The sequence below is a fragment of the Anopheles bellator genome, chromosome 1, assembly GCF_943735745.2.
Source record: "Anopheles bellator chromosome 1, idAnoBellAS_SP24_06.2, whole genome shotgun sequence".
NCBI lineage: Eukaryota > Metazoa > Arthropoda > Insecta > Diptera > Culicidae > Anopheles > Anopheles bellator.
The window spans coordinates 12,803,001-12,816,156 of record NC_071285.1 but is presented as its reverse complement, the minus strand read 5'-3'; the positions used below and the strand labels follow the sequence as shown (position 1 = coordinate 12,816,156).

Sequence of the window (13,156 nt, the reverse complement as noted above, 5' to 3'; positions counted from 1 at the left end):
TTTCACACTTGGGTCGCGCCCCGGGAACGCAATTAAATCTATCATTATAAATAATGTTTAGATTGGGACGCGACGATTACCAACCGACGGGTCCGGGGCTGTTGACAACTGGCCAACTGGGTGACCGGCCCGCCGGAGGACCTTTTTGGCATAAATTGTACAAGGGATGTCCGCGCATTTTTACTTTTGCGCTGTTGCGGTGCTGAAAGTGGTCCCATGGTGCGCGGGTTTTGGAAAAAAAATATGTCGTCTAAATGGTGAAGTGCCAAGTGCCTTTAGTCTGTAATTGTCTTCCGGGGGTGTATTTTATAATTATTGTTCAAGCACATTCCGATTTTTGTACAGAGGATAAATTCTAAAATGAATAAAGGCATGTTTAGAGTTCATTTTGTAAGAAAGGCATTGCAACAGCAACAGCAAAAGAAATGTCTTCATATTAGGTTTTCTTCGCCGACATTAACTCAACGGAATCGATATGTTTTAAATCGATCAAAATAAATAAATAATAATTTGTCGACCTTCCTTTTTTAAGACCGTTGATCATCTCAACCAATGAGCTTCTTCTAAGGCTATGAGCTTCATTCTTCTATTTCGGGAAACTCTAGCACTACGAGCACACTAATAACAGTTGTTGAATACAAAATGTTAAATGTACTAATTAACATGCCAGTACAACGAACAAACCTTTTAATATAAAGATTGGTTTTAAAATAGTTTTGTTTTTAATCTTAGAAGAACGACCCGGATCGTATTTATAAATATTTAAATAGATCTTCTGTACCAAAAATGTAAATTTTCTCTTCTTGAGACTGAACCCAAATCAGTCCACTAACATTGAGCGTTTTGTTGTTCCGTGAATAGCCTCAACGCCCGTTGGAACACAAATTGATGTACCCTATTTTAAAAATCCTTTCAAAAACTAGATAAAATTCGACTTGACATCAATCAGCATCAATCAGCTGGAAAACAGCTCTTTATTAGCTCCCTAAAATGCACATTTTTACTCCTCAAAATGAGTGCAGGTAATTAATACGCTACACCCATCCGCCCCTTCATTGACCAAAAATCCAGAATTTTAATTGTAAAACGATTCCAGACAACGCATTTGATGAGGATGTCATCCTGCACCTCTATTGGTTGTGTGCGGGACGGAATCGAGAGCATTCAATCCGCACAATGAATATTTACGTCAGACAGACCCCAGTGCAGATTGGTGGCCCAAATAATTCCCACCACTACCCAGTCCATTTATTTGCAGTGATTAGCACAATGCTGATGGTAAAACAAAAACACACTAAAAATCCTTAACTGAGGGAAGAATTGTCAATGGCAAAACTTTTCCCAATTACGCCGCCACTAAACAATGAGCGTCCCTTTCCCAGCTTCAGCTTCACGTTGGGACAGATTTTGTCGCTCGTGATTTTTTGTGTTTTTCATTTACAATATGCTAATATAAATTATTCCATATTTTGCTCAACCCGACGACGGATTGTCCGCCTCGTCCGAGACCGAGCCCGGACGACGAGCGGACCGAAAATTATTCGGTCAACATTAGCCCGGGAATGCAACGGGCCGGCGAAGCCCGGGTGTCTTGTTGTCCAAATCGATCGATCCGGGGCCGGTGGGCCAAGGACGGGGGGGGGGGGCGGCACGGAGGGCCGGGACTCATGCTCAGAAGTTCCAGTGCCAGCGTCGGGGAACGCAACGATCAAGAGCCGAGAGCTTAATTATGAGTAAATTAGAAGAACACAGTATGTGCCAGTAATGTTTCTGACGTCGGAGCGGGGCTACAAGGGGTGGGGCTGGGTGAACTACAGCAGCGGGCACACACACACACATACACTCACCACTTACCCTGCAGGAGAGTTGACCAACGACGACAACGACGACGGCGACGGGAACGTCGGAGACGGCGACGATGGTGTTCCGAAAAGACATAAGATAGATAATATGCAGATAACTCGGCCGCTCGGCCATATTTCTTCTAGCCCCGCATATGCACTCATACACACACACACATACGCACTTAAGGCACACAGACACACAGTCACAGACACGAATGCACTCGGGGAGGGAGTGTTTGGCCGCATCGATCGGTCACAGCCGACAAGGCGGATAAAATGATATGATTCGAAAGATTGCATAGGACACGGCCCGTTCCGTGCCTCCGTGTATGTGTGCCTGTGTGTGCGTGAGTGCATCTGTAATGTTGTTAAGCTTATTTAAATTTTAAATTAAAACCCAACGTCGTCGTCGTCGTCGCCGTTGTCGCCGAGCCCCAACACCTTCGTGCCGAAATGCACAATGCACAAACAACGACAAACGTGCAGGACGGGGCCTGGCCACCTTGCCACCGGCACTTGTGGACGCGCCCTGACCCGGCCGCTCTAGGTTTTAGAACTAGTTTGTGATCTTATTATCGGTACCCAGGCTCTGGCGCAAAATCACGGCCGGTCCGGCTCGAGCTGTGGAGTGGAGTGGTGAGTTTTCGGAAAAGTTTTCGCCGAAGAAACTTAATTAAAACCACCCGGACGGGATACGGCCAACCCAGCACGTATTTTACGTATCAGCGGTGGGCAGCCCTTTTGTCGTCAATTATCAGTGCTCCACAAAATATTACAAATTTTGGGCTGATTATGGGAAATATGAGTGTTACTAAAGTTAAAACAATTTTCTTTTATTAAAACAGGATTTTAGGACACATAAAACTGAAGCCCCGAACACTGTCTTATAGCGACCCCCTTTCTGCTGGTTCCTTAACAATTTAAACCCACCGCATGTCTTCATGCGCCGGTTTTTTCAATGCATCTTTCGCCCGGTCACCCGGCTTGCAAAATGCAAAACAAACACTCAACACTGGCCTCGGGTCGCCGGCTAAATTCTTTCCCATAATATGGGGCTGGGCCTGGCCGGGCTCGCAACGAAATCCTTCGTGGCGGGCGAATGGCCCGCCACCAAAGAAGCATGCTTAGAATAGAAATCGCACACGTGACACCCTTTTTCGCCCCAGCTGGGACACATACCACCGAGGGCGGCCGTGGCGAAAGGTGCGCCAATGGGGCCGTGTGCCTTCGAAACCCCAGCGAGGCCAAGGCGTTGATGGGCCGATGATTGGACCTATTTTGTGCCACCGGATTCCTAGGCGAAGGACCTGTCCTCGACATCCGGCTCAGCGTGGCAACCGAACGGGCTCCGGGGGATAAAAAGATCAGCCTGAACCACCCGAGGATCCCGGCGAGTGGCTGGGTCCCCCGGCAGCGGCCACGACCGCGACAATGTATGTAATTCTAAAATAATTTAATGTGCCATTTAATTCATTACTCATTTTGCCCTTTTTTTACTTGCCATTACTTATTATTTATCGTCTCGCCGATCGCAGCCATTTCTCTGCAGCCTTTTTCTTATCTCTCTCTCTCTCTTGCTCTTTCGCTCTCTCTCTCTCTCTCTCTCAGGTCGTTTGTGGTTTAAGTATTTTTTTCTCGCTTTCAATTTGTATGCCACGATCCAAGCAACATGGCGAGACGGTGGTTATTAAACGTCGTCGTCGTCGTCGTTCGCGGAGACTTCGCGCACGGTTTCATTACATTTCTGTCGTTGAATGTAATATGGCAACATATAAATTAGCAATCGCACGGACTCCACTCCGAGGGCCGGCCAAGGAGTTAGGATCGCGCGGGGGGCCGACAGACGCAGACACGTTACGCGCGGGATCAATTCAAACCACCGCGAGCCAATCCCGGGCCGGCCTTCGCTCGGACCGACCGTCGGAAGAAACATTTCTTCGGACCCTGGGCACCGATGGATGGAAACACGGGCGAGCGAAGGAAAGCGAAAAAGGCATAAAAATTATTTAGTGGATGAATTAAAATTATATACACACTCACTTCTGTGCGCCCCGTGGCCAAATCCGCGCCGGGCCGGTGGCGGGTGGCGGGGCGGGGGGCTGACGCGGCCTGCAAGTTGTCATGGGTGTGTGTGTGGTGTGTGTGCAGTTATAAAATTTATTGAAGAAACGTAGGCGTGTGTAATTTGTAATTAATTATTAATGAGATGCATATGACGTTTGAGGAACGGAGCCGCACGATCGCGAGCGAGAGCGAGAGAGCGAGAGAGGGCGGGAGGGCGAGAAAACGGCAACTAAAACACTGGAGTCCGCGGTCCGAACGGGTAGCGAACGGAGGGGCCCCGTCATGGACTCCTTCATGGGCCCGCGGCTACAAACTTGCGTATTAAATTATATCTTTCGATGCTCTCGAAAGTGTGCTGCGGTTCCGTCTCGCTCTTTCTTTAATTGTCTCCGTGGCCGCAACTGCAACAACAACAAGGGGCAGCATACGCGAAGCATGAGTCAGTTCCCCGGCATGTGTGTTGAAGACCGACCGTTTCATTATGCGCGACCACAACCCGGGCCGGGCCCGTGGGCCGCTCGAAGGCATATTAACTGTGGCTCTTTGGCTCTCTCTCGCTCGCTCGCTCGATAGGCTGCCTCATCTGGTGTCCCTTTCGGACCCGCGTGTGGAGGGCTCATTGTGGTGCTTATTGCGATTGATTAAAGTGGAATGAAAAACTAATTTGTCATTTGACACGGCACGTTGGGTTGTCGATCGATCGCAACCCGATCGTTGTCGGCTTGGGCGCTCCTCGGGACGTCTCGAGAGTGGGCGAACACACGCGGAGCGCTTGGCACAGTACAGTGTCGAGTTGAAGCATAGAATCGATGCTGAAAACAATTTTGCAGGCAGTTACAGTATTGTACAAATACGTTCCCTTGAGATTCATGCAACATTATGTTGCATCAATGCATCAAGTTAACAAACCTATGTTTCGGAACAATAATTACTTAAATTTTTTTTTAAAACTCGAACACTTGTAGCTACTGAAGGTGATTTGAATATTTTATGTGAATGTTCTTGCTTATGCTCATTAGCTAAAAAAAACCCACGGCCATAAAGTAATATCCAAGCCATATTTATAGGCCTTACGGCACCTTATTGCCTTGTGCAGCGTGCTGCGTTTGGGTCGGTAAATAATAATCAGCATCGAGGGGTTCGATCGACCGGCCGACTATCGGGTGCCTCTCGGCAAATGATCCATCTAAATTAGCAACATGCGCTTCCTGGGACTGCCCGGTGCCTAATGACGCTAAACTGCGTTCGAGACCGAGACCGGAGGCGAACGAGCGAGAGCGAGATAGTGACAGCGGAAAGTAAAGAAGAAAAAGCCAATCCCTTTTTCAGCCTCGAACGCCGACGGCCAACTTGCAGCACGAAAGGGGGGGGGGGGTCGAGCGGTGCATATGTGCACGTTGTTGGAAGGATACATAAATTCTTGACGAAGCCGGCCGCCGCACAGTCGAAGGGGCACAGGCTCAGTGGAGTTCCTCCACTCCACGGGGCGAGTGGTGAATATTATCTATTATCTATGGGCGCCTCGCCACCCACCCACCCCGGAAGCCGGGTCCTTCTTCGGCCCATTTCTTCGTATTGATTCGCAGACAAAAGTTTTGCGATACACACAGGCCAGGCAGGCAGGCAGAGGCAGCGACTTGAGTGCTGGCTGCTGCTGCTGCTGCTGCTGCGGAGATAGTTTATCTTTCAAAATTGCAAAGTATAGTATAACATTTGCTGTTTTAATTATAAATCAATTGCATTTCGTGCGCCTCACTTTACATGCACACAACAGGAGTCGAAGGCCCAGCCTGGAAGTTGTTGCCACCGAGCCCTCGGTATGTACGGCGGGCCTGGCAGTCGGACCAAGGCTCAAGGCTCTTCCGGGCATCCGAGTGCAAATTTTTCTTCCGTCTTTTCCACACCGGATCGGTGTTGTTGTTTTTGTTGAAGGACAACAAGGAACGGAAATTATTATTTACTTCGCACTCGGAACAAACTTTGTGTTGGCTTAGTTCATTTTTAATGCCCATACATCGAAAGGCTCCCGGAAATGGCTATAGAATTGTGCATCGCATCATTAGACCGTTCCTGGGGGTCCCATTAAGTAACGTTAAGGCCTGGCGAAAAATTTTTTAATTATGGCCCCACAGCATAGCGGTCGATCGGGAGCGGGATCAGCCTACCTACCTCTATCTTGTAGCCAATGACTCGATCGCCCTTCTCGCCGTAGTGCGCGGCGATCGCGCTGGCGTACTCCAGCTCCTTGCGGACGGTGGCAAAGTCATGACCGGTGGCTCCTTCGCATGGCATGCTGATTCCTAACATTCCACAGTGGCTACTATTGTTGTTCTCGGGGTCCGTTCCACCGTCCTCCATATTCCTTCGTCTCAGCAACGCATCGTCCGAAGGTGATGGTGGTGCATCGCTGACCGTGCGCTGACACACAGAGGGAGAGAGAGAGAGCAAAGTCAGAGATTAGTAGTGGCCGTAACATTCCTTCGCTACATTCGAAAAAAACAATAGAACGTGTATTAATATCTGCTGACGGTGGTCCAACATAGTCGATCGAGGTTTGAGCGACTGACAAGACAACACTGGCGCTGTCCTCGAAATTTTCACCCCATTTTCCCGGCGCGCCAAAGAATGTAAAGAACGCCGCGAAACAACGCGGGGCCAACAAATGGGAACATAAACCCCAACAACGGCGACGACGTTGTTGAGGGCCTCTCCTCAGCTCGAGAGCGTGCGACTCCAGTTTTAAAATTAAATCACATTAACAAGTAACCGGCCACCGTGGCCACCCGTCCGCCCGTCCGCCCGTCCGCCCGCCCGCACACATACACACAGGCGTGACACGCACGTAAGCAGCACGCGAAAAGACAGCAGGCGCGCAACACGCGGTCAGCGCAGCGATTTGCGTGGGCCGTTGTCGTTGGAATGAATTAAGAATATGTGATTTTGCTGCCCGACTTCGTTCGTCGGTCTCTCTCTCTCTCTCGCGCAGTGTCTCGGTGGTCTATCCTTTGCCCGCCACCCCCCTTCGGGAGGTTTCTAAGACCACGGGGACGGGTGACGTGACGGACGGTGCATAAAGTAGCAAATTAAATTAGGACGAGTTGTTCGAGCGACTCCGCGCGTAATGGCCGGCGCGCTGTTGAATATTGGCCGCCATAATACGGCGCCGGCCCCAAACACGGGACGGCCCTTCGATCGCCCGAAACAGCCCTTTGCCCGATCCTTCGGGCCTTCTTGGGCGCCCAGCCCAGCTCTCTCGGCCGGTGTGACCGAACCGGACCCCGTGGAGCTGATTGAACCATAAATCAGCGCGCTAATCACATGGAAACAATGTCCGTGGGGCCGGCCGGTGGCATTCCGAAAACCGGTAAAGATATCGCCACCACCTTGACAGAGCCCACGATAGAGACGGACACGGGCGGGCGTCGGTGTGCGTGCGCTGGTAGCAGCGTGTGCGTCAAACGAATGCATTGCTTAATTACGCATCGCGCAGCGCGTCGGCGCACCGCGCGTACGTCACCCGTAATGAGCTTCGATGTAAGTGATTAACAGCGCTTCCGGTTCCCCGGCTTCAACCACCCGGCTTGCCTTTCCTGGTTGCATTTTAGTTTTTAATTTTCCGCCTCGAAAATCCGCGAGGGGTGACGCCGACGGACTCTCCGTTCGAGTCCTCGGCAGAGGGCCCCGTCCGAAAAAGGGGTTCCGTCCTAGTCGCCGTTGTGCGGAAATGAGGGTTTAATGTTTGCCGGCGACTATTCGATTAATTATACTCATTTTTCGGCCGGTCCGGGGCTTCGGGACTCGGTGCGCGAGATGGCGTGTCGAAATTAGAATATTCGATGCAATTCGCTGGGGCGTCGCTGCCGGGAACCGTCTCGACGAACCGTGTATTAATGGAGTTATGGCCGGCTGGCTGGCGGGCGAAATATTTGCCCGGCGGCGATAATGATTCCCCCTTCGTTTGGAATTATCGAAAAAAAACTGGAAACATAAGCACCTCGGTCAATAAGTTCCGGGACTCGGCGGAGTAATGGTTTGAAATTATTATTTCTTTTTTTTGCTGAATCCTTCCGAAGCCGACTGTCGAAAGGACAGAGTTTACAATAATTGCAATCGTTTTTTTTTCGATTGACAGACCAGTTTGCTGTTCGTTCGATAGTTGGTAAACAACGAACTGTTGATTTATTGCCACGCTGAAGGGTGCAAAAGGCACCAGATTAGGGCTCAGTAATAGCCCTCGGAAGTCCTACCGGTCCTCCTGCTGGTCGAGGTCGAGAAAAATCATTTGTCATTTGTTCAATTAACGGACTAAAAACTTGAGCAAACCAGTTCACAAAATGAGAAGCTTTGAGTTTTTAAACGCAACACATAAAGGATGCTGCCTTTATTTGCATGAGCCTTTAACGATGAACGAACAATCAACCGGTTTTGGGAGATGTTTCAAAACGACCTAGTGCCGGAATTTAATGGCCACCGCGTTGTGGACCATTTTGGGCAACGAACCCCTCTCTTGTAACACAACGAACATGACGAATGATTCACATCGGAGCATAATTACTGCACAATCAAACCGATTAATGCGAACATCGGTTCGGTTGCTGTCGGTCTTCGGCTTCCTTGACACTCGAAACGTGTGTTGCTTGACATTTGGGGTTCAGCGTTTCTTTTTTTTGCTCGTTGCTGAACTGCCAAAAAGGCTCAATGTAAGAGAGGTCTTCGATTCAACCGTCCCCCCCCCCGACCAAGACATTGTTGTTGGACCCCAAACCCCAAATGAACCGGAATAAAGATTGACAGGCGCTGTCACCGGCCAGCCGATGCCGTGGAAACGGCATCGGCCACCAGCTCAATTTGTTTCTTGCCAAATTGATTGTTTCTTTTCGCCATCGCCACTTCGCGGGTTGCGATCAGCGAAACTTTATCGACAGCCCGGCCATTAGCCGGGGCCGCACAGGATAACGACGCCGTTGTTGTGGCGCGCTACCAGCGTTTGCTACCAGGGTTTTCTGCTCTCTCTCTCTTTCTCTCTCTCCCTTAGGCATCTAACAATCGGCCACCAACAATCAGGAACAGCCGCCGGTCCGGCGTCGAAAGTGCGATACACTGTCCGGGCTTTGGTTCCGGGGGCTTCCGCGGACGATTGGCGCGATTAATTCGCACACCCAGAGAGAGAGAGAGAGAGGTCTTTCGCCGGAGGTCTTAACAGATTTACTGGCACGGACCCACCGGGAGAGCCCTCTACCGGTGCGAATGTTCGCACAGCGTGCCCTCCGCGTAATCTAATCGGCCCGCGTTTCGGAACAGCAGCGACCACCGGGGGCCGGACTCGGGATCCCCCCCCCCCCCCCGTTTCGCAGGAGCATTAATTTCAATTCCATGTTTCGGTAGACAAAGCGGTCACCGGGGTTATCCAAATCTTAAAGGCGCGCACGTACTGCACTTAATCGGATATGTAGGCACGGCCTGGCCAGGAGCACCACCAGCCAGCCAAACGCACGTTGCATTCCGCATTCCGAATGCAAATTTCGATGCAGTTTTTAGTGTGTTGAGTTTTTTTTTTTTTTTTTTGCCTGTCCCCCGAGGACCCCGAACCATCGAAAGAGCGCTTAGCATAGGATGGAGGTGTTCGCGCATTATCGAAGACCGGGGATAATACATTTGTGGGCCCTTCCGATGCATGTTACTTCTATCGATTATCGATAACGGGGCGTCGGGGCTTGATTAGCCACCCCCCCACACCAACTTATGCTCTCCAAGGGAGCTGGCGGGCGCTAGCGAGTCCTTGGAGTGCCGGTGTCCGGCGAGGCTGGATGCAAAGGATTTGCATCCGAATCTGCGTAAACGAGCGTGTTCCGAGCCGGCAAATTGTCTTCCACCAATAGGTCCACACGACACGGCCCATGTTGAGCCCATGTTTGACACCAAATTCTCAACCAACCAACCCCCCCGAGTGGGTCAGCCAGCATAACCTTATCGTAGCGCGCACTGTCAATGAAATATTACTGTCGCGTATTTTATCTTCCCCGTGTACCGCTCGCGACGCTGTGTCCTTTTATGCTCACAGAGCCCGGTGTGTGGCATCGAAATGGAATCGGCAGCCGGCGATGCCCACCCGCACTAATAGCCGCCCCGAGGAGGAGTGCCAAAAAGGTTGCGTAGCATAAATTATCCACCCAGCGGCAACGATGCACGTACGGTACCGCCGCCGTCGGTAATGTTGCGCCTCATTTTGCATTAAATACCGGGGAGCCGGGATGGGTCGGACTGGACCGGCTGTTGGAGGTTGTGTTGTTTTAGAGTAACAATTATTATAATTGGCCACCGACGGGGGTGGCCAATGTGCGAAAGACACAAACAGGACACACGCGCTTGAGGTTCGGTTTGGTAGGCGAGCGGCGTACACCGAGCCCGATAATTCTGCTCGCTCTCTCTATTGTTTCGGTGCGGCCATTCTTGTCCACTCGCTTGTCCTTTATGTGGCCGGAACCGGATTTAATTTATTCCAACATATTCTAGCAATAAATATTGCCTTTCTTGTGTTGCTACTACGAGTCGAGGCGAAGCGAAAGCTTATGCTCTCAGCATAAAAATCGGAGAAGAACGCAAAAGGGCACAATTACGATGGGTTTACGATCACGATTAGGCCAATGCTCGATAATAACTTTATCAAATTTTAAAGGCTCTCAGCTTTTGCAAGAATGTCGTGGATTAAAATGATGCCACAAGGAGCGATCACGAGGATGGCTCCGTTCGCCGCGGAGGACGAAAGTTTTTCCAAGTTTCCAAGCCGGCGCGTTTTCCCGCGTTTTGCAGTGTCACATCTCGCGCGGCCGCCGGTCCCGGTTCGGTCCGGGAGCCGGTTTTTCTCGCGCCCCCCCGTCGATGCTGCGCCAGCCACCCAACGGCCCCCCGGCACCCGCCCTTATGTACTGCGGGAGTAGTGTGTCTGTGTTGCAGCACGTGCTGGCGGTCGTGAGCACGTGATTCCCCCACCCCCGGTGATGAAACCCAACCCGACCCCAAAACGCCTCTCTCTCTCTCGCTCTCTCACCCACTCGGACGCGCACTCTCGCGTTCTGTGGCCACGCACACACGCCGCGGCTGCCGCCTTATTTATTATTCACAAACGTCAAATTTCGTTTATATAAATATATAATTTTGCGCGGCCTTTTCTTCGCGCCCCGCTGATCAGCTGATGCGCGTACACAGACAGACACTCACTCGCGTGACACGAATCGGCCAGACTCACCTGTAGACCGGAAAGAGGACGACAGGGACCGGCGTGCGGGCTCTCCTCCGGTTCCGGCTCTCGGAGTGTCGATAAACGTGCGCTTCCGGTTTCACTTTTCCACAGAGAACAAGGACTTCAGTTACTGTTACACACTGTCGGTCCTGGAGCGACGACGTTGATGGCTCACTCCGTGACAGTAACAGGCGACCGGCTGGAGACCGTGTCCTAACGATGATTACTGGAGGACGATGCGCGCTGACGATCAACGGGACAGCAGCCAATCAACGACTCCTCACCGACACACAGTGAGAGAGGGAGAGAGCACACCGAAGCGGAACCGGCACGCCGGAACCGCTTTTCCGGCCGACACACGCTTGTCAGAGTCACCACGTGTGATGATGGCAATTTCGGGATTTCCCGCCCACCCCCCAACGGCCAGTCGGTTCACAGTCACAAACACAAACAGCGTTGTCACTTCCACCGAAAGGAAACAGGACGCGCAGTGTACTGCGATTGATGGTGTAGTCGGCCCGCCGCCCTATCCTGCGTCCCGGTCCAAGTAAGCCGCGGTTTCGTCCTGACTGACGCACTGTCAAACTTCCAAACAGCAGCTTCTCGCGAAACACTCGACTTTTGCCGGTATTTTCCCCGTTTTCTCACGTCACGCGCGAAGTCCTTTTTCCAGTTATTTCACCAGTGTTCGGTGTGTTCACTAACCACAAGATGGACCAGGCGCCCCAGGAAATCGTGTCACCAACTCACTGTAAGGTAAACCGCACGAAAACGTTCACTTCACAGCAACCTGTGGTCGGCCGAAAATCCTTCACTTCGATGCTTTATCCAACCGTCGGCATCCTTTCGCGCCGAGCCCAACATTAATTCAATTGTTGGTCCAACTACTCGAGTTTCAAGGATACGGTTCGCGCCTGGTCGCGGACACACACCTAGCGCAACACAGCGAGGTCCCGGGGCGCGTCAGCTCGAGCCTAACGTCGGCAACTAACTAACGACGGGGCCCCGTTAAGGAGTGTTATTATGCTCCGCTCAGCTGCGAAGCCGAAGCACGCAATACGGGTGTCTGGGCGCGCGCGGATGGTGCTGGTGGTGGCCAGCCGCTCCTCCCTGAGTGTGTTTTGGGGTTCGCCGATGCCGACTCCGACGGTTTATTTGGCCTCACATTCGCCCGCCTGTGTTGATGCTGCTGCTGCTGCCGTGCTGCTGCTGGTGGCACATGTGTCCGATCGTTCATTATTATTATTCCATCAGCAGCACACATCAGTGGCCGCACACTATTATTGTTGTTGCTATTGGCCCTCCCCCACCCGGCCGGTTTGTGGTGGTGGTGGTGTTGGACGTTGGAGTGCCTGCTCCACTCCGGGAAACTCGAGCGAGCGCGCCCAGTAACGGGTGTGTATTAGTCATTTTATAATTATAATACATAATAAAATACGAATAAAATACAACCACCACATGGCGCACACACAAGCACACGGTCGGCGGGATGTTTTGCTTACTTTCGAAGCGCCTATGTGTATGTAACGCGCACGGAACCCGAAGCTCGGTTCGGGTTTCTCGAGTGAGAGAGTGAGAACGAGAGCGAGAGAGAGAGAGAGAGCGTCACACATACAGTGGCAGGCGGGAGTCAAACAACCCTTCCACCCCCTTGACACCCGCCCGGCCGCGGGGTGGAGAGGGTGCGTGGGGGCAATAATGCAACTGCTTACTCATTCATACAAATTCGATGCACAATTTAATTTCGTCACCGACCGACCGAGCTACTTCTTCGTGTACGCGTCTCTTCTCGCTCACTACGCACTCACTCCCTCACGCTCTCCCTCACTCACCCTTTCTGTCTCTCTCGCGCGCGGTGCAACGATGAAATGCAGCTTGCCCCCTAGAGGTTTGTCTCTCCGATCGTACGCAATTCGATGCACGCGGACGAACTGACCACACCGTTTCGTGTTGTTTAAGAAAATTGCATCTCTTTCCTCTTTTGTTATCAAGTCTTGTGAGTTTCTCC

The 13,156-nt window shown here is 51.5% G+C and overlaps 1 protein-coding gene across 1 annotated transcript in view; it reads right to left on the bottom strand.

Annotated features, from left to right (window-relative positions):
• Positions 1 to 11,283, bottom strand: part of LOC131215047 (pumilio homolog 2) — a 54,534-nt gene extending 43,251 nt beyond the window's left edge. The window contains exons 1-2 of the mRNA XM_058209425.1: positions 11,155 to 11,283; positions 6,078 to 6,326 (exon numbers count right to left, since the gene is read on the bottom strand). Of these exons, the coding sequence (XP_058065408.1) occupies positions 6,078 to 6,266 (189 nt within the window). The 5' untranslated portion in view covers positions 6,267 to 6,326; positions 11,155 to 11,283. The remainder of the gene's footprint in view (positions 1 to 6,077; positions 6,327 to 11,154) is intronic.
• Between the last annotated feature and the right edge of the window lie 1,873 nt (positions 11,284 to 13,156).